Genomic DNA, 22,398 nt, shown 5'->3' with positions numbered 1-22,398 from the left:
GCCAGCTTGCTCTAGAACTCCTGGCCTCAAGCAATCCTCCTGCCTCATCCTCCCAAAGTGCTAGGATTACAGGCATGAGCCACTGCACCCAGCCAGAAGACCATATTTTGAAAGAGAGAAAACCATGACAGGTAAAATTTATTGCTCAAGGTTACACAAAAAAGTAATAGCAATGATAAGGTTTAAAAAGCTGGGATCACACCTGTAATCCCAGCACTTTGGGAGGCCAAGGCAGGTGGATCACCTGAAGTCAGGAGTTCGAGACAAGCCTGGCCAACATGGTGAAACCCCGTCTCTACTAAAAATACAAATATTAGCCGGGCACAGTGGCACATGCCCTGTAATCCCAGGTACTCGGGAGGCTGAGGCAGGAGAATCACTTGAACCCGGGAGGCGGAGGTTGCAGTGAGCCGAGATGGCACCATTGCACCCCAGCCTGGATGACAAAGACAAAACTCCACCTCAAAAAAAAAAAGCCTAAGTCCCCTCATTCATTATCATTTCGTTAACTGAAACACAACATAAAAGAAAAGAACCCTGAAATCTGTTCAGTGACCATTTTTTTATTTTTATTTTTTTTGAGACAGAGTCTCTCTCTGTCGCCAGACTAGAGTGCAGTGGCGCAATCTCGGCTCACTGCAACCTCTGTCTCCCAGGTTCAAGCAATTCTCCTGCCTCAGCCTCCCAAGTAGCTGAGATTACAGGCGCCTGCCACCACACCCAGCTAATTTTTGTATTTTCGTAGGAACAGGGTTTTGCCATGTTAGCCAGACTGGTCTTGAACTCCTGGCCTCAGGTGATCCACCTGCCTTGGCCTCCCAAAGTGCTGGGATTACAGACGTGATCCACCACACCTGGCCTGTTCAGTGACTATTTAAATGGCATGTACCAATGTACCAAGAGCAAACATAGAATATTTTGTAACTTTAGGTAGGAATGAAGCTAACTGAGAAATACATTTATCAGCATTACTCTAATTCATGCTAGAGCCTCAGGAGTCATTTAGCCCTTCTCACTCATCATAAATTTTGGAACAATACTGAAAATTCCTTTACTGTATCTGTAGAATTACCCTTGTCTATGACATTGAGATTATAGTTGACACACGATGGCCCTTTGTCAGACCAAAGGGATCAGGTTCATTATTTGGAGATCCTCTGTAGAAAGGACCATATCTCTTCTATGAAGGTATCAATTTAGAAGCTCACAAATTATTGAAAAGTACGGAGACCAGGTTCCATTTCTAGTATGGTAGAGTAAACTCAGACTGACTCTCCTACACATAACTATAAACTCCAGACAATATGCAAAAAAATAACTGCCTGAAGCCCTTAAGCATGAACAAAAGCAGGAGGACTTAGATAAGAAGAGAGAACTTGGAAGAAGAAAGGAGTAACGACCAGTTTTCCATTTTTATGTTTTAGCCTGATGGAAGACCACAGTGAGTTGCAGCACACAGCAGTCAAAACTCATAAAACTTTCTTGCCTGAAGAACAAGTACACAAAACCCAAGTCTGAGGCAATGGGATTGGGATATCCTAGAAAGGAGAAAGCCGGAAAGGTAGAGCCCAATATTCTGGGTACAATTTCTGCCCAAGTCTATGGCTGACTCCTGAGCAACACATGTGTATGGCAAATTTAAGCAGTTTTCAGCTAAGGCAAAAATAACTGAACTAATATTTGAGTTGTTCCCCACCACAGAAGGGAAAAGGCTGCAGTCTGAGCCCATCCAAGTTAATGGTCTTCTACAGCAAGACCAGTAACACTCTTAGAGGAATAGAATAGAATCCAGAATTGCCACAATGTCTAGTATCCAATACAAACTCATCAAGAAAGACAATGTGACCCATCCTTAAGGGAAAATATCATCCCTAGAGGACAACGTCAAGATGACCCTGACGTTAGAATTACCATACAATGACTTTAAAGCAGTTATTATAAAACTAATATACTCAATGGTTTAAAAAAATGTTTATAATGAATAATAAGATAAAAAACTCAGCAGAGAAATCAAATTATAAAACAGGAACTAAATGGTAATTTTGGACCTGAAAAATATATGTAACATAAAACTTTTACTAGATAAGCTTAATAGCAGAATGGAGATGACAAGGAAAGAGTCAGTAAACCTGAAGATAGATCAAAAGAAATTGTTGATTCCCAGGCAAGACAGCCAAATAGGAACAGCTCCGGTCTTCAGCTCCCAGTGAGACCAACACAGAAGGTGGGTGATGTCTTCATTTCCAACTCAGGTACCTGGTTCATCTCATTGGGACTGGTAAGACAGTGGGTGCAGCCCACGGACAGCAAGCAGAAGCAGGGTGGGCGTCACCTCACCTGGGAAGCACAAGTGTTCAGGAAATTTCCTCCCCTAGCCAAGGGAAGCCGTGACGGACTGTGCCGTGAAGGACCACGCAAAAACTCCATCCGAAGGTCACCAACAGCAAAGACCAATGGTAAATAAATCCAGGAAGATGAGGAAAAAACAGGCAAAAAGGCTATAAATTCCAAAAACCAGGATGCCTCATCTTTCAAACGATCGCAACTCCTTGCCAGCACGGGAATAAAACTGGAAATGAGTTTGACAAACGGACAGAAGTAGGCTTCAGAAGGTGAGTAATAAACTCCTCCAAGCTAAAGGAGCATATTCTAACCCAATGCAAGGAAGCTAAGAACATTGATAAAAGGTTAGAGGAATTGCAAACTAGAATAACCAATTTAGAGAAGAACATAAATGACCTGATGCAGCCGAAAAACACAGCACAAGAACTTCATGAAGCATACACAAGTATCAATATAGCCAAATTGATCAATCGGAAGAAAGGATATCAGAGATTGAACACCAACTTACTAAAATAAAGATTGAAGACAAGATTAGAGTAAAAAGAATAAAATGGAATGAACAAAGTCTCCAAGAAATACGGGACTATGTGAAAAGAGCAAACCTATATTTGATTGATGTACCTGAAAGTGATGGGGAGAATGGAATCAAGTTGGAAAACTCTCTTCAGGATATTAGCCAGGAGAACTTCCCCAACCTAGCAAGATAGGTCAACATTCAAATTCATGAAATATAAAGACACTCTTCGAGAAGAACAACCCCAAGATACATAATCATCAGATTCACCAACACTGAAATGAAGGAAAAAATGTTAAGGGCAGCCAGAGAGAAAGGTCGGGTTACCCACAAAGGGAAGCCCATCAGACTAACAGCAGATCTCTCTGCAGAAACCCAACAAGCCAGAAGAGAGTGGGGGCCAACATGCAATATTCTTAAAGAATTTTCAACCCAGAATTTCATGTCCAGCCAAACTAAGCTTCATAAGTAAAGGAAAAATAAAATCCTTTGCAGAAAAGCAAATGCTGAGGGATTTTGGCACCACCAGGCCTGCCTTACAAGGGCTCCTGAAGGAAGCACTAAATACGGAAGGGAAAAACTGGTACCAGCCACTGCAAAAACACACCAAAACGTAAAAGACCATCAACATGATGAAGAAACTGCATCAACTAATGGGCAAAATAACCAGCTAGCATCATAATAACAGGATCAAATTCACACATAACAATATTAACCTTAAATGTAAATGAGCTAAATGCCCCAATTAAAAGACAGAGACTGGCAAATTGGATAAAGAGTCAAGACCCATCGGTGTACTGTATTCAGGAGACCCATCTCACGTGCACAGAAACACATAGGCTCAAAATAAAGGGATGGAGGAAAATTTACCAAGCAAATGGAAAGCAAAAAAAAAGCAGGGTTGCAATCCTAGTCTCTGATAAAACAGACTTGAAACCAACAAAGATCAAAAAAGACAAAGAAGGGCATTACACAATGGTAAAGGGATCAATGCAACACGAAGAGCTAACTATCCTAAATATACATGCACCCAATACAGGAGCATGCAGATTCATAAAGCAAGTTCTTAGAGACCTACAAAGAGACTTAGACTCCCACACAATAATAGTGGGAGACTCTGACACCCCACTGTCAATATTAGACAAATCAATGAGACAGAAAATTAACAACAATATTCAGGACTTGAATTCAGCTCTGGACCAAGCAGACCTAATAGACATCTACAGAAATCTCCACCCCAAATCAACAAAATATACATTTTTTTCAGTGCCACATAGCACTTATTCTAAAATCGACCACATAATTGGAAGTAAAACACTCCTCAGCAAATGCAAAAGGACGGAAATCATAAAAGTCTCTCAGACCACAGTGCAATCAAATTAGAACTCAGGATTAAGAAACTCACTCAAAATCGCACAGCTACATGGAAACTGAACAACCTGCTCCTGAATGACTACTAGGTAAATAACAAAATTAAGGCAGAAATAAATAAGTTATTTGAAACCAATGAGAACAAAGACACAACATACCAGAATCTTTGGGACACTGCTAAAGCAGTGTTTAGAGGGAAATTTACAGCACTAAAATGCCCACAGGAGATCAAGCGGGAAAAATCTAAAATCAACACCCAAACATCACAATTAAAAGAACTACAGAAGTAAGAGCAAACAAATTAAAAAGCTAGCAGAAGACAAGAAATAACTAAGACGAGGGCAGAACTGAAGGAGATAAAGACACAAAAAACCCTTCAAAAAATCCATGAGCTGGTGTTCTGAAAAGATTAACAAAATAAATAGACCGCTAGCCAGACTAATAAGGAAGAAAAGAGAGAAGAATCAAATAGACGCAAGAAAAAATGATAAAGGGGATATCACCACTGATCCCACAAAAAATACAAACTACCATCAGAGAATACTATAAACAACTCCATGTGAACAAACTAGAAAATCTAGAAGACATGGATAAATTCCTGGACGCAGACACCCTCACAAGACTAAACCAGGAGGAAGTCGAATTCCTGAATAGATCAATAACAAGTTCTGAAATTGAGGTAGTAATTAATAGCCTACCAACCAAAAAAAGTCCAGGACCAGATAGATTCACAGCTGAATTCTACCAGAGGTACAAGGAGGAGCTGGTACCATTCCTTCTGAAACTATTCCAATCAATAGAAAAAGAGGGAATCCTCCCTAACTCATTTCATGAGGTCAGCATCATCCTGCTACCAAAACCTGGCAGAAACACAACAAAAAAAGAAAATTTCAGGCCAATATCTCTGATGAACATTGATGCAAAAATCCTCAATAAAATACTGGCAAACCAAATCAAGCAGCACATTAAAAAGCTCACCCACCACGATCAAGTCAGCTTCACCCCTGGGATGCAAGGCTGGTTCAACATACGCAAATCAATAAACGTAATTCATCACATAAACAGAACCAATGATAGAAACCACATGATTATCTCAATAGATGCAGAAAAGGCCTTTGATAAAATCCAGCACCCCTTCATGCTAAAAAAAACTCAATAAACTAGGCAGTGATGGAACATATCTCAAAATAATAAGAGCTATTATGACAAACTCACAGGCAATATCATATTGAATGGGCAAAAGCTAGAAGAAGCATTCCCTTTGAAAACCAGCACAAGACAAGGATGCTCTCTCTCACCACCCTATTCAACATAGTATTGGAAGTTCTGGCCAGGGCAATCGGGCAAGAGAAATAAATAAAGGGTATTCAAATAGGAAGAGAGGAAGTCAAGTTGTCTCTGTTTGCAGATGACATGATTGTGTATTTAGAAAACCCCATCATCTCAGCCCAAACACTCCTTAAGCTAATAAGCAACTTCAGCCAAGTCTCAGGATAGAAAATCAATGTGCAAAAATCACAAGCACTCCTATACACCAATAATAGAGAGCCAAATCATGACCTAACTCCCATTCACAATTACTACAAAGAGAATAAAATATCTAGTAATACAACTTACAAGGGATGTGAAGGACCTCTTCAAGGAGAACTACAAACCACTGCTCAAGGAAATAAGAGAGGACACAAAGAAAAGAAGAAACATTCCATGCTCGTGGATATGAAGAATCAGTATCATGAAAATGGCCATACTACCCAAAGTAATTTATAGATTCACTGCTATTCCCATCAAGCTACCATTGACTTTCTTCAAAGAATTAGAAAAAACTACTTATTTTTTCTAAACTATTAGAAATTTCATATAGAAGCAAAAAAGAGCCCATATATCCAAGACAATCCTAAGCAAAAAATACAAAGCTGGAGACATCATGCCACCTGACTTCAAGCTATACTACAAGGCTATAGTAACCAAAACAGCATGGTACTGGTACAAAAACAGACATATAGAACAATGGAACAAAACAGAGGCCTCAGAAATAACACCATACATCTACAACCAACTGATCTTTGACAAACCTGATGAAAACAACCAATGGGGAAAGGATTCCCTATTTAATAAATTGCGTTGGGAAAAATGGCTAGCCTTATGCAGAAAACTGAAACTGGACCCCTTCCCTGCACCTTATACAAAAATCAACTCAAGATGGATTAAGGATTTAAATGTAAGAACTAAAGCCATAAAAACCCTACAAGAAAACCTAGGCAATACCATTCAGGACACGGGCATAGGCAAAGACTTCATGACTAAAACAACAAAAGCCAAAATTGACAAATGAGATATAATTAAGCTGAAGAGCTTCTGCACAGCAAAAGACCATCAGAGTGAACAGGCAACCTACAGAATGGGAGAAAATGTTTGCAATCCATCCATCTGACAAAGGGCTAATATCCACAATCTACAAGCAACTTAAATTTACAAGAAAAAAGCAAACAACCCCATCAAAAAGTGGGTGAAGGATATGAACAGACACTTCTCAAAAGAAGACATTTATGCAGCCAACAAACATATGAAAAAAAGCTCATCATCACTGGTCATTAGAGAAATGCAAATCAAAGCCACAATGAGATACCATCTCACGCCAGTCAGAATGGCGATCATTAAAAAGTCAGGAAACAACAGATGCTGGAGAGGATGTGGAGAAACAGGAACGCTTTACACTGTTGGTGGGAGCGTAAGTTAGTTCAACCATTGTGGAAGACAGTGTGGCGATTCCTCAAGCATCTAGAACTAGAAATACCACTTGACCCAGCCATCCCATTACTGGGTATATACCCAAAGGATTATACATCATTCTACTATAAAGACACATGCACACGTATATTTACTGCGGCACTGTTCACAATAGTAAAGACTTGGAACCAACCCAAATGCCCATCAATGTCAGACTGGATAAAGAAAATGTGGCACATACACACCATGGAATACTAGGCAGCCATAAAAAAGAATGAGTTCATGTCCTTTGCAAGGACATAGATGAAGCTGGAAACCATTATTCCCAGCAAACTAACACAGGAACAGAAAACCAAACACTGCATGTTCTCACTCATAAGTAGGAGGTGAATAATGAGAACATATGGGCACAGGGAGAGGAACATCACACACCAGGGCCTGTCTTGGGGTGGGGGGCCAGGGGAGGGATAGCATTAGGAGAAACACCTAATGTAGATGATGCAGCTGTTGAACGGCAGTTATTATCTTATTTCAAGATATTCTGCTGTGACTCTTCTGGTAAATATATTTATTTTGGTGAGACAAAATGGTTAGTGAAAAAAGACAATTACAAAAGAGGGTGAATGGTACAACTGCACAGAGTGATTAAAAGAATTTGAACAGCTATGTGTATAAATGTATACCCAAAAAAATCTCTAAAAGATATATACCTACAACTAAATTCTGAGAAGGACACACTAAGATGACAAAAGGGATTTTTCACTTCTTTACACATTTCTGTGTTGTTTGGATTTTCTAAAGTAAACATGCATTATTACCTCTATAAGCAACAAAAACAATAAAAACATTCCATTTAGGGAGAAAACAGCTTTCTATAATACGAACAATTATCTCAAATCATTCTGTTTAGATTATTTATCATTGTTGTTTTCAAAAATGTACGATGATTTTTCTTAAGAAAGAACAAACATATACTCCTCTCTTCTTCCATTCCTGTGTATTCCACATCCCAGCTGCCTTTCAAAGAGAAATAATAACTATTGTCTTTACATACCTGGCGGAGGAAACATCATCCTACGGTCCTGTTCCCATGGAGGTGACAGAGACCCAGTGTCAGAGGGAGCCCTATGAGGATTGGTTAACCTATCACAGCTTGATTCTCCTCTTTCATTGGTAATCTGATGGTCCAGAGGATTCCCTGGGCCTCGTGAGCCTAATTAAAGAAAAAAACATACAAATCTGTTTCATCTTAAAAAGTCTTATACACTTGTTTTACACATAAAATCAGTGGTTAAATCATAAATTATAAATACAAAGTCTGAAAAATAACAGTGTAGAAAGTAAATTGCTATGATTCCTATGCCTGATGTAACAGGATAGTTATAAAGTAATTATAAGAACTGATTAAATAAAAAATAATATAAAATAAAAATATAAATGATTAAATAAAAAATATAAATGATTTTGTTGCTTAAACTAATATATCAATAGTCCAAATGAGCATGATTCCTTTAAAACAGTCATCTTAGCAGTTCTATATCTATTCTAGTAATTTTGCTACTAAAGTATTTTTCAGAAAAACTCTTTTGGAAATGCACTCAGATTAACTTAACAGCCATGTAAAAAACTGCATCTCAAAGTTGAAACGTGACTCTCTACTTCTGCCCAAATTCACTGAATAGTGTTAGGAGTCAATGAGAAGATAAAAAAGATAAATACTTCTGCCCCAAAATGATTTTAAATAGCCTGATTTAAAACATTATGTACAACAGATAAACTGGCACTAAATGGCTTTTAGTAATTTCTAAATATCAAATTCACATTCAAAGAAGAATTCATAAGTTCTGAAGACAAGTCTAAAACAACAGTTTCAAAAACAACAGTACTGTTGAAATAATCACTTTAAATGAGCTAACATTCATTTGGATAAGAAAATCTGGTATGTTTACATTTACAAAGGGGTGTAATTTTAAAGTTCCCTTCTTACGACCACAGAAAAGACAGTACCTTAATTAAAAACCCATATACAGGGCTGGGCGCAGTGGCCCACGCCTGTAATCCCAGCACTTTGGGAGGCCGAGGAGGGTGGATCACCTGATATCAGAAATTTGAGACAAGCCTGGCCAACGTGGTAAAACCCTGTCTCCACTAAAACTACAAAAGTTAGCCAGGGCATGGTGGCAGGTGCCTGTAATCCCAGCTACTAGGGAGGCTGAGGCAGAAGAATGGCTTGAACTCAGGAGGAGGAGGTTGCAGTGAGCCAAGATCGTGCCACTGCACTCCAGCCTGGGTGACAGAGTGAGACCCCATCTCAAAAAAAAAACAAAAAACAAAACCTACATTCAATTAAAATGGAAAAGACAAATATAAAAAAATTTTGGCCGGGCGCGGTGGCTCATGCCTGTAATCCCAGCACTTTCGGAGGTCAAGGCGGGCGGATCACAAGGTCAGGAGATCGAGACCATCCTGGCTAACAGGGTGAAACCCCATCTCTACTAAAAATACAAAAAATTAGCCGGGCATGGTGGCAGGCGCCTGTAGTCCCAGCTACTCAGGAGGCTGAGGCAGAAGAATGGCTTGAACTCAGGAGAAGGAGGTTGCAGTGAGCCAAGATCACGCCACTGCACACCAGTCTGAGGCACAGAGCAAGACTCCATCTCAAAAAAAAAAAAAATTTAACATTCAATAAAATATATTAATACCTCATTTATCTGTCATTGAGAGGGAAAAGGGGGGTCTTCTCAAAATTATATTGTCCAGAAAACAAAAGTTTATTATTCTCAAGGAATAGCTTAAAAAAAAAATTTTTTTTTTGAGACAAGGTCTCATTCACTCTGTTACCCAGACCGGAGTGCAGCGGTGCGATTCTCAGCTCACTGCAACCTCTGCCTCCTAGGCTCAAGCAATTCTCCCACCTCAGCCTTACAAGTAGCTGGGACAACAGGCATGTGCCACCACACTTCGCTAATTGTTGTATTTTTTGTAGATATAGGGTTTTGTCATGTTGCCCAGGCTGGTCTTGAACTCCTGGGCTCAAACAATCCCACCACCTTGACCTCCCAAAGTACTAGGTGTAAGCCACTGCACCCAGTGAACAATTTTTTTTCAATAGAAGCCTAACTAAAATAGCCAGACATGATGGCTCATGCCTGTAATCCTAGCACTCTGGGAGGCCGAGGTGGGCGGATCACCTGAAGTGAGGAGTTCGAAACCAGCCTGGCCAACATGGTGAAACCCCATCTCTACTGAAAATACAAAAATTAGCTGGGTATAGTGGCATGTGCCTGTAATTCCAGCTACTCGGGAAGCTAAGGAACAAGAATCGTTTGAACCTGAGAGGAAGAGGTCGCAGTGAACCGAGATCGTGCCACTGCACTCCAACCTGGGCAACACAGTGAGACTCTATCTAAAAAAAAAATAAAAAAAAAAGAAGTCTAACAAAAATGCTTACTCTATTTCAGTACCTCCTTTAAGAGAACAAACCAAAATTAATTTTAACTTTTCTTGGTAACTTGTACAAATCAGCATAAGCATTCACATTTAATATACAGTAATCTTTAAAACAAATTTTCCATCTACTCCCTTTAGTAGAATCAGATCAACTGGCTTTTACATCAGGAGGTAAACTATCATTTTTCCTTATGAGTATACATTCTATTAAATTCCCCAAATCTTTCCTTCTTGCTTCTTCATCCTAATAATTAGCTCATTAGAAGAAGAAGGCTGGGAAACCAGAAAATGTGCAAGTCATCAGTTAGGCTGAGTTCATCTGGAATGAAGCACAGAGATTTAAAGGAGACATTCAAAGGCTTTCCTTCCTGATTGCTTACTTCCAGAAGACCAAGGCTACAGGCCAACTGACTACCCAGTGAATATTACAAACCTAAAAATTCTAATGGTTAAAGTTTTCTATTCAAACCCAGTTACATACAATTTACTCTAAGAAGAAATTATTTTACTTGTACTCAATATTATTCAAATATACCACTCATCCAAACTTCAAATTAAAAAGATAATAAAAGTAAGGAAAAACAACGGGTACTCTCCATCCTCCTTTGGTGGATCATAGGAACTTTTAGTTCGGATCAACTCTTTAAGACCCAATGACAACTTACCTAGAACTTCTGTAGCTTTTTAAACAAATAGTAAAACACCCTTGCAGATAATCTAAACACACTGTATCTTTAAATTAAATAGGAGAGGAAATAGAAGAGGAGAAATCAAATGTAAATTTTAATCATTCCAAATATTCAATTGACTACAAGCAATCCTTGACTTATGTAATTCAATTTCCAGTGACTCATATTTGCAGTTTAGCCAATTATACCCTTATTTCTAGGGCACTGTTTTTTCAGACTGCTAGCTCCTACTCATTTGTGATGTGTGAAGTTTAAAAAATAATGCTAATTAAGATTAAATTAATGAAATGGGATAAAACTGAATAGAAAGCATCAAAACTGTAATGGTAAGTACTATTTCATGTAGCTGGTTTCAATTATATTTCAATCATATTTATGTTAGTGTACAATATGACATGATATAAAATACATTTCTTAGTGTAAGCCAAGGTAAAAAATGGAGGGGTGGGGGTGGACTTAGAGAACTAAGTCATAAGCTTGCAGCAGACACGTGAATGTCAAAATCAGTTTCTTTCCTGAAGTGCTCAATGCAAAGCCTCCCTAAGGCTCTAAGTATCAGTCTATAGGGCAGTCCCTTTCCCTAGGAGCTTCCAGTTCAAAATCAACACAAGCAGAGGCTCTGCAGGGACCCCAGGCTATGGCCCAATCTACTGGGGGGACTGGGAGGTGGACAGAAACAGTTCTAAGTGAAGCAAAATGAGGGTGGAGAAAGAGGATACAAACAGGATATGGGCAAAGGGAGAATATCTCATGACCATACAGTAGTAAGTTGATTTTCTCATATTCTTTGAAGGCAATTCCAAAGGAAGAGTTCCAAAAACATTTGGAGTAATGGCAGCTTCAACTAACAAGTACACAGACTTCCTGAGATACTATTTAGATGAGTAATATCCATCTGAGTATATGAACTTTGATTTGTTGGATTTAATTTGGTGTTTTTATTTAGATTCATTACTTTATGTTCCTATCTCAAATTCAATCTGTTAAAATCACTGATACAAAGGGTGGGAATGTTTCACTGGTGAAGAATGCCATCAGCTCTTATAAAACACATACTTGGAACTGAAAATGTAAGTCTTTTGATTTTGAAATAAATAGGGCCCTATATCTTTGAATTTTGCCACAAATTAAGGGAAAACTTTAAAGGAACTTGACAAAGAAAGTATGGTGAGAGATCAAAAAAGGAAAACTCCAGGTACACAGGAGTTTTCAAAGGTACTAGGGCCTTTTGTAACACCACGGTGATGCTGATGAGATAAATGTAGAATAGCTAATGATTAGGCCTGAGGTACCTACTGAAATTCTCAACAACATATAAGGGGGTAACAGCAGACAATTGTGGCTTGGTTTCCCAATGTATTTTTTTTTTTTTTGAGACAGAGTCTCGCTCTGTTGCCAGGCTGGAGTGCAGTGGTACTATCTCGGCTCACTGCAATCTCCGTCCCCCGGGTTCAAACAATTCTCCTGCTTCAGCCTCCCAAGTAGCTGGGACTACAGGCGCCCACCACCACACCCAGCTGATTTCTGTATTTTTAGCAGAGACAGGGTTTCACCATGTTGGCCAGGATGGTCTCGATCTCTTGACCTCATGATCTGCCCCCCTTGGCCTCCCAAAATACTGGGATTACAGGCATGAGCCACCACACCCGGCCCCCAGTGTATTAACAAATGATGTAGACCACAGTAAAGGTTCCCATCAAAAATCTGCCTACAAGAGCACTACTGATTTCCTTGAGTCTATAAAAAGATTATTTCACTTTCTAATTTTCTACAATAAAAAGATCATGATACTAATGTAAATTTTTTTAATTCCAAATTCTAATGCTTCATCAAAATATAATTTCATGGTGTTTCACACTTGTAATCCCAGCACTTTGGGAGGCTGAGGCAGGTGGATCACCTAAGGTCAGGAGTTCGAGACTGGCCTGGCCAGCCAATGTGGCAAAACCCGTTTCTACTAAAAATACAAAAAAAATTAGCCAGGTGTGGTGGCATGTGCCTGTAATCCCAGCTACTCGGGAGACTGAGGCAGGAGAATCGTTTGAACCTGGGAGGCGGAGGTTGCAGTGAGCCGAGATCACGCCACTGCATTCCAGCCTGAGCAACAAGAGTGAAAACAGTCTCAGAAAAAAAAAATTACATATATATATACATACACATATATAATTTTAAGCTAGGTTATACCGTTATTGTATTTCATGCAGTCTTATAAAATTTTATATTACATCATGTAATATATAGTTTTTAAGAAGTCAAAAATATGGTTTAAAAAGATACGTATCAGGCCGGGTGTGGTGGCTCACACCTGTAATCCCAGCACTTTGGGAGGCTGAGGAGGGTGGATCACAAGGTCAGGAGATCGAGACCATCCTGGCTAACATGGTGAAACCCCGTCTCTACTAAAAATACAAAAAAAAATTAGCCGGGCGTGGTGGCGGCGGCGTGTAGTCCCAGCTACTCGGGAGGCTGAGGCAGGAGAATGGCATGAACCCAGGAGGCAGAGCCTGCAGGGAGCCGAGATAGCGCCACTCTACTCCAGCCTGGGTGAAAGAGCAAGACTCCGTCTCAAAAAATTAAAATTAAAATTAAAAAGAAAAATAAATAAAAAGATACACATCGAGTCCTTGATCAAAATGTTATCTAATATAGCACTGTTTCTAAGAGAAAAATACATCAAAATTAGATGTCATAGAGCTCCTTTTCCAAATAAAAGTTATTTACAGTAAGTGCAAGGAATGCCTGTATTTTCCAAATGTTTATTTTACAGATTATTTTTAAGGTAAGTTGAGATGAAAATATAAAGTAAGGAAGAAATCTAGAGTAATAAAGATGTTTAAACAATATACCTCTTCCTCCTCCCCCTGGAAGCAAAGGTGAGAGTCTGAGTGGGCCCTCCAACAAAGTTGGAGGAGAGAGAAAAGCTCTTGTTTCAGATGAAGGCCAACCCAATGGTGAGGGACCATATGGGGAGTGCTCTGGAATAATTAAAACAGCATATTTAAATTCATAGCTTCACTTAGCTACACTACAGAGTTAGAATCCCATTTCAACAATTACCATCAGGTCATCCTATTGCCAATTTAAATTTAATCTATGTCCTGAATGTATCCTTTGATTTTGCTAATATAGAACAGAATTAAACACAGATCCTGGTGTTTTCAATATTTGTCTATCAAATAGACACTTTAAGCAATAAAAACATCAACCAACTGGGAATTAATAAAAACATCATGATAAATAATCATTTATATTAAGCAAAGGATATTGGAGATATATCTTAGAGTTATAGGAGCATAAAGTTAGATTTTTTTTTGGTTTTTACTGGCAGTATGCACCCAGACATTTCAGCTGGTGAGAGTTGCAACATAGAAGTACTCAGTTTAAATCAGGGCCAGATAGGCTGTATTGGGCCATGAATTGTTTAAACAATGCTCAGATTATGAAGAGGAGAAAAATGCATAAAATACTCTGAAGCAAGATCACAATTTACTTTTGATTCATTACCAGTAAAAAGTCAGTTTACAAATACTAATTTATCAAATAAATCACTTTATCTATAATCTATACAGCCAAGACACCTACCACTTTACAAATTTCACCACTCTCAAATAATGGTTTTGTTTCCAAAGTCAAAAATCAAAAACAAAATACAAACAAAAACCACCAAAATAACATTTTTAAAACATGTTAAATTTAAAACGTGAGTGTAGCTGGTATAATATTCAAACCAGCTACAAGAAAAGATCAAAGCATTATTTACCCTCCTTGAAACTTCTGTGTTGGATTCAGACAAAAAAAAAAAAAATGCTTCTATATACTTCACCCCAATCCAAAGTTTGTTACTACCTGAAATTCGTAATAATCTAATATTTTTTAAATGTAGAAATAAGACTTTCATTTTAATGAAATTTTACTCTCAAAAGTGATTTTTATAACTTTCCAAGGTTATTAAAATGGTATTCTACCTATATATAGATTTATTTTTCACTACCTTAGAAGCTTAATTCCAATTCAACCAAAATTATTATGAAAAAATTTAAACTGTTTGCAATAGTTTGAGATCACTGCAGACCCTAACTCAACAATGGACAGAAATATTAAATATATCTTACAAAAAAAATTGGTCCTCCCTTGAAGTTAATTAAAGCAATCAAACCTCAGACTGAGTTTTTCCCACATTTTAAATTGATACTTTTAAATAATTAGAAACTATTTTTTAATTATTAAACAAGCAAATTCCAAAGTATAGTTAATATATAAACAGTTACAATGCTATTCCATGTAAGCACTCCTTATTCATTCAATCTCACGGAAAATTGTTAATGAGTACCTTACTATGTGCCAAGCACCTGGCTTTTCAAGGAGCTCAAGGTACTAAATATATATCATCTTACAAAATCCCACTAAGAAACAAAAGCAACAATAATTTTCATTACTGCACAGGAAACAAAACCTAGAAACTTGTGAGTCTATGAGAAAGCTTAGTCTAGAACCTTGGTTCTAAAATCTAAAATATTTATATAAATAACAGTGTTAACTTACACTAATACAAACTATATGTGCTATATATATATATATGTAAAATATGTATTTTAAATGAGGGGTTAAAAAAAAAAAAAGACTACCTCTGCCAAATGCTGTATTTGGAACATCAAGTGCATAAGGATCTTTTTCTAAAAGTTCAAATTTAAGCTCTGTTTCAGTTAATCTGCAAATAAAGAACAAACATCTCTAAGTTACTCATCCAAGAGAAGCACCACAAGAAAAAATGCCTCTACCAACTACAAGCTACTCTTCACTATTTTAATATCTACACAGAACAAACAGATTCTCTAAAATTATTCTGACCAAAACACCTTTATCTCCCACTGCTTGTTAACTAGGGTAATCAGTTTCTTGCTGCCCTAGAGATAGTGATGTTTTGTGGAGCCTTACAATTGTTTTATTTCTTCTTCAAAATTAGACTACCATGAGTACTATATCACAGAATCCAAATTTTTGAAATACAAGAGTCCTCCAAGGTCAACCAGTCTATCATTTTACAACTAAGGAAACTGAGGCTAGGAGTTTAAATGATTTATTCACAATGAAAGTGCCTGGATTAAGACACACGGTTCCTGGCTTTGAGTCATGTATGCTTTCCATTGTAACGTGACACTCATGATTCCAGTTATAACACTGGAAATCCCATTAATCTTACTCGTAAACTTTTTATCCTACAAATGTGACATTTTAAAAGAATCTTATTTCTAGTTCTTAATCATGAGATATAAAACATTTAATAATTTGATTTTAATTTCTGAGACTAGAAAAGACAAGCAAGAGGACTAAAAACTAATATTGGATAATGTTAACAGTACATTGTGACAAGAAATTATAACACTAGGAAGACTGTTATCATCTTCACAGAAAAGCACTTACTCTTCCCTGCTATTGTATATTGTAGACTTTTATTATTGTAAAACAATGTCACCCAATACTACAAAACCAGGAAATGAGAGAAATTAATGAATATTATCCTATCTACTTATCCATTAAAAGAGGCTGATATTCTGGGCATTACTATGTCAGAGAGATTCATCCTTTCTCTTTCCATCCATTTTTACCTCCATCCATCTACACTGGTTTAAAAAAAATTTTAGTTATACTTTTTACAGAATAATCTGTTACGAGTTTCCTCCAAGTGCCACTTCAGTGACCTAAGACAAGTACTTCAACAAACAAAAAAAACTAGACATTCCTAGTAAAACTAATAGATATCTCACAAGATATGCTGGATTCACTGCAAGTTTTCTTACTTAACCTTATAAAAGTATTACCTAATTAATGAAATAACAGAATAACTAATTTTAAATGTTCCCACTAAGATACTTACTTTTGTCTGTTGTGAGCATTTTCTTTCCTTAAATCATTGAGGTTTCTTTCAGCATTCCGAGCTGCCAACTTGAAGAAAATAACACATTTTAAAAATACATTTATATAAACTTAAAAAATAAGCATAAATATGTCAATATAAACATTCATTAAATTTTTAAAAAATATATATATCACAACAATGGTATACAAATCATAATCACTGAAGTTAGAAAAAGTGTAAGACTTAGACTCTGAAAGATCAGAATTTCTATATCCACTCTTTACTCTCTAGTCATATGACCTTAGGCTGTTTCCTCATCTATAAGTCTGGGATCATAATACCTACTTTACAGAGTCACTGAGTAGATTGAACAAGTAATGTATGTAAAAGGCCTTTAAGTACAGTGCCTAGAACACAAGAGATTTTAATAAATATACTTTTTGTGTAGTTGAGACTTTATTACCCCCCTACCCTCAAATCTCTAAAGTTGACAGTTTGAGCCATGTCCTTGTCCCCATCCACCCTGGGGTCAAAAGTTCAGAGCCTCATGGACTCTAAACTCAGCCTGGGTTCTAACTGATCGGGTGATTAGTTCATTGAAATGAACACTTTTTCCCTAAAAAACAAGTTAAACTCTGTTACTACGTGACTTTTCAGAAACTAATATGAGCCTCTCCTATTAACTGTCTTCTGCCCAGACCCCAGTCTGCTCCTGTGGGTAGCTCAGCTCTGGAGCGTGTGACAAGCTACTGCTCAGTGTCACTTTCATTACCTCTACTAATCCCAATTCAGCTAAAAACACACCTTGTCTGTGGAGCTTCTTCCAAGTGACCTTCCTGATATATAATTCTTTAGCCTGTGGTTCCTTGGGTTTTCCTGCCTGCCCTGTGCTCTAGAACATGTGAGGACAGATATATCCTAGGTGTCATCTGGCTGTCCCGATCTTTATATCCAACTGCTTAACTGTCTCTTTGTAGCCTCTACCCATGTCGTCTGAGATAACCTTTATCTACCTTAGAAGACTTCACTAAATACGCAGCGGTGAGGAAGGGAATTGTTACCTCTGGGCCTCAGCATATTCCCTTCTTGGCCATTGTTGTTTGTGGTTTTCATTCTAATCTTGACAAGTCAGTGTCTCTGTAAGATCTGTAAGATGTTCCTGCTGCCCTTCCAGAAACAGCCTGGCTACCATCTTACCCTGGGACTGTGTGTGGACCTCTCCATCTTCAAAGAGTAATCTACATCTAAGTATTTTACAAATGGTGAGGAGTGGTTAACTAAATTCATCTCTAAGCCCAGCTTAATTTAGTAACAAATTTTCATTTGAACCCTCAATACCAAAGCATAATCTTACAACTGAGGAGGACCTAGACATTCAACATACCTAATCTCTCACCCAAGGCTGGAATCTCCACTCCAACATGTCTAAGAAATATCTACCAAGCTTCACTACAACAATAACAACAGTTAACATTCACTGGATGTATACTGTGTGTCAGGCATTCGGCAACAACCTTACATGAATTTAATCATCACAATAACCCTATGAAATAGGTACTACTGCTATCTCTATCTTACAGATAAGAAAACTGATGATAGGTGATGGAGCCAGGACACGAGCCAAGACAGCCTAATTCCAGACTCCATGTACTCACCCACTGTGCAAACTGCCTACTGTTGAAGACTCCTAGTGACAAGTATTCCAAAGGCCAGCTATTACAACAGTCCTATATGTTAGAGTGTCTTTCTTATAATTAGTCAAAATCTGCATCCTCATCACTTCCTCACACAGTTAGTTCCTCTGGAGCACAAATACACTATTTCTTATGATGACCCTTTTCTTAATGTGTACCCAGTAATTCAACACTGAGATTCAGGTAACGGAATTTTATGACTTTTAGAACTAAAAGGGGCTTTGAAGATCACTTAATCTAATCCCACTGTTACACAAATGAGGAAATAGGCCCAAAGAATTTTAAGTAGCTTGTCCACAACTAATTAGTGGCAATCCAGTGCCCTGGAACAATCAATCCATGAACATTATATCACCTTCCCCATGGAGTACAAACTCCTTTCAAACAAGCAATGTGATAAAAGCAAAGAAGGAAAAATCAGATTTTTCTAACAACTGTGTTGGAACAAACTGTTTAGTTCACAAGGAACATAACTTCACTACTTGTAAAATTAAAAGAAACTGATTTTTCAGAATACTATATTTATTTTCATCTAATTTAAATAAGCAACGTATCTTCTGAAAACAAAATACAATTTGACAAAAGAGACTTAAAGAAATTTAAAACTTACCCAATTATCATGTGCTTTTTTCTCATGGGAAATAATCTGAAAAAGAAAGTAATTAAAATGCTACTGACAATTATTTTTCTTAAGTAAAAAACATTCACATCTACCACTATGATGTAGCACACAACTCAAAACTATCCCAAGCATCTCTGAAGAGTAGGCAACATTTTTAAAGCAAATTTTCATGTATACATAATCTATTGTATTTTAAAACAAAAACTGAATGTAAAGACAATTAAATTTTTTGTCTAGTAAACTTCTACTTTAGGAATTGCCAGTTAACATATAACTAGCCTGACTGAGTATGAGACCACACTGTTGATACACGTTTATGTGATGCAATATACCTTCCCAAAGCAGCAGGAGATATGGCAATTTCACTTATTTATTTATTTATTTTTTTTTTTTTTTTGAGATGGAGTCTCACTCTGTCACCCAGGCTGGAGTACAAGTGACGCGATCTCAGCTCACTGCAACCTCCGCCTCCAGGGTTCAAGTGATTCTCCTGCCTTAGCCTCCCAAGTAGCTGAGATTACAGGCATGTGCCACCATACCTGGCTAATTTTTGTTTTTTGTTTTTTCTTTTTTCAGTAGAGACAGGGTTTTGCCATGTTAGCCAGGCTGGTCTCGAACTCCTGACCTCAAGTGATCCACCCACTTCGGCTTCCCAATGTGCTAGGATTACAGGCGTGAGCTACTGCACCCAGCCAATATGGCAATTTTAAATAAGATTTCTTATCTCAGAATCTTTGGCTCCTGGGAAATGTCCCACAGCCACATGCAACACCTCAAAAGAGGTGTACAACTGGTCAAGTAATTATATTCCTGCATCAATTCAAACAAATCAGAATTGTTTTAAATTATATATATACACACACACACACACACACACACACACACATATATATACCTGCCCTTGATAAGAATGAATAGTTCTCTCCAATTCTTCTTCAAGATCTTTGGCTCGCTTTCTAAATGGAACGAATAATTATTCTACTATTAACATATAATATGAAATGACAGAACATACTCTCTACTAAAAAAATTTATTAGAAAACCCAGAATGCTCTATTTCATGAAGAAAAAAAAAAAAAAAATCCAGAACTCCACATTAAGAAATAATCACCTCTGACAGATTTTACAGTATATTTTTTCCTAAACTAATTTTAACATTGATTACAACTTAATACTACTACTTGAGTTTACCTAAACCAAAAGTCACACAAATATTTATGTGGTATATTGTGTTTTTTATTTTTTATTTTTAAGAAGATGATCCTAGAAGATTTATTCAGATGTTGGTGGTCTTTTTTTTTTTTTTTTTTAGAAGAGTGTCGCTCTTGTTGCCCAGGATGGAGTGCAGTGGCGCAATCTCGGCTCACTGCAACCTCCACCTCCAGGGTTCAAATGACTCTCCTGCCCCAGTCTCCTGAGTAGCTGGGATTACAGGCGCCCGCCACCACGACCGGCTAATTTTTTGTATTTTTAGTAGAGACGGGGTTTCATCATGTTGACCAGGCTGGTCTCGAACTCCTGACCTCAGGTGATCCACCCACCTTGGCCTCCCAAAGTACAGGGATTATAGGCGTCAGCCACCATGCCTGGCCAGATGTGGGTAGTCTTAATAGAATTCTAGGAAATTAGCAATCGTTGTGAAGTAAAATGTTACTTGTTAATTTTATGAGACTAACAAGATAACTTATTTTGGATAAAACTCAAGCTTGCTCTTTCTGAGGTAAAATGAAGTATCACAACTATTTGGGATACTGCTGAATCTTGCCCCTTTTTTTCTTTATATTTTCTATTTCCTGGGATCTAGTAAGGATCAAACCAAGGTAAAATCTAGATTTATAGTCTTTTAAACACTTCAGAATGCTCTATGGCTCACTCTTCTTTTTGTGGCACACCTATTGAGTCACTAATACTACATACATTCTTCTCAATTGGAACCAATGACGAAAGACCTTAAAATTAATATCTATTCATATTGACACTAACATAAAATAGAATTGTCCATATTCAACTTTAAGAGATTTTAAAAATCACACAACCTAAAAGAAAAACATTTTTCCTCTTTATATTTTCTGTATAATTGCTCAAGACCAAGAAATCTGAATGAAAAGTGATGAGACAAAAGTATATTTTTTTTTTGTCTGTACCACCTGTCAGATTTTAAAATGTTTTCTATTTTCATTTCATTTATTATTTTTTCTGGCATTAAGTTTCTTAGATACTCTTCCCATCCCAAAAAAGAAACCGGGAAAATATATTTAATACCTATAGGTCTCCAGCTCTTCAGTGGCATGGCTGATCTTTTCATCTACTTTAGAAAGTTTCTCTTCTTTCTCTAACCGATAATTTTCCTCTACTGTTAATTTCCTTAAAAACAAAAAATGTTATAATTCTCTTAATACATGTCATAAGATAATCAATTCTATCTTTTTAATTGTATCAAAACTGATGATTCCTGTAAAATTATTTCTAAAATACCACTGAAAACATCACCTACAAGGAAAAAAAAAGTACCTGTATAAATATACCTGGTGTGGAATTTAATATTATAAACTGAAATTGTAAAGCATTGTGTCTAATACAGAACTACTAATAGCTTCAAGAGTTTTCTATATAAATTTATCTTAAAAATAGGATGAAAGATATATTTAATAAAAACTATTATGACTATCACTTATCAAGTCTTTCTGTATAAACAAGCATCACATTTGCTAGTAAGAAGTCACCAATAAAATGTGTTCCGTTAATTTTTATATTGGTTAGTGATTAGGCTTCCAGGTGAGTAAACACACACACACACACACACACCCACATAATTATAATTACAATGAATCCAAAGTAAACAGTAGTAGTAGCAGTCCTATTTACTACATCTAGTTCTATTAATAATAACAATAGATAACTTACTGAGCCATTAGTATGTGCCAAAAACTGTTCTTAGACTTTTACATGTATTATTTAATTACCACAACAGCTCTACAAGAAGGGTGGTACTGTTATTCCCATCTTACAAAAACGAAAATGAAGCACAGAGAAATAATTAAACCAAAGCCTGGAGCTCATAAGCAGTGACTCTTTTATGCTATAATACCCATGTTGTTTCATTGCACATACTATCATTAACAACCTTGGTC

At 37.1% G+C, this 22,398-nt stretch overlaps 1 protein-coding gene across 19 annotated transcripts in view; it reads right to left on the bottom strand.

Annotated features, from left to right (window-relative positions):
- Positions 1-22,398, bottom strand: part of MIA2 (MIA SH3 domain ER export factor 2) — a 247,692-nt gene that overhangs the window by 148,882 nt on the left and 76,412 nt on the right. For 13 of the 19 annotated variants that reach the window (NM_001134678.1, XM_024231318.3, XM_054529855.2 and 10 more), the window contains 7 exon segments: positions 8,010-8,168; positions 13,941-14,069; positions 15,720-15,802; positions 16,970-17,037; positions 19,256-19,291; positions 20,163-20,223; positions 21,530-21,631. In NM_001134678.1, coding sequence (NP_001128150.1) covers positions 8,010-8,168; positions 13,941-14,069; positions 15,720-15,802; positions 16,970-17,037; positions 19,256-19,291; positions 20,163-20,223; positions 21,530-21,631 — 638 coding nt within the window. 19 annotated transcript variants of the gene reach the window in all.

Source organism: Pongo abelii, chromosome 15 (genome assembly GCF_028885655.2).
Source record: "Pongo abelii isolate AG06213 chromosome 15, NHGRI_mPonAbe1-v2.0_pri, whole genome shotgun sequence".
Lineage (NCBI taxonomy): Eukaryota > Metazoa > Chordata > Mammalia > Primates > Hominidae > Pongo > Pongo abelii.
The sequence above is the reverse complement of the archived record's forward strand: the minus strand, read 5'-3'. Positions and strand labels throughout refer to the sequence as shown.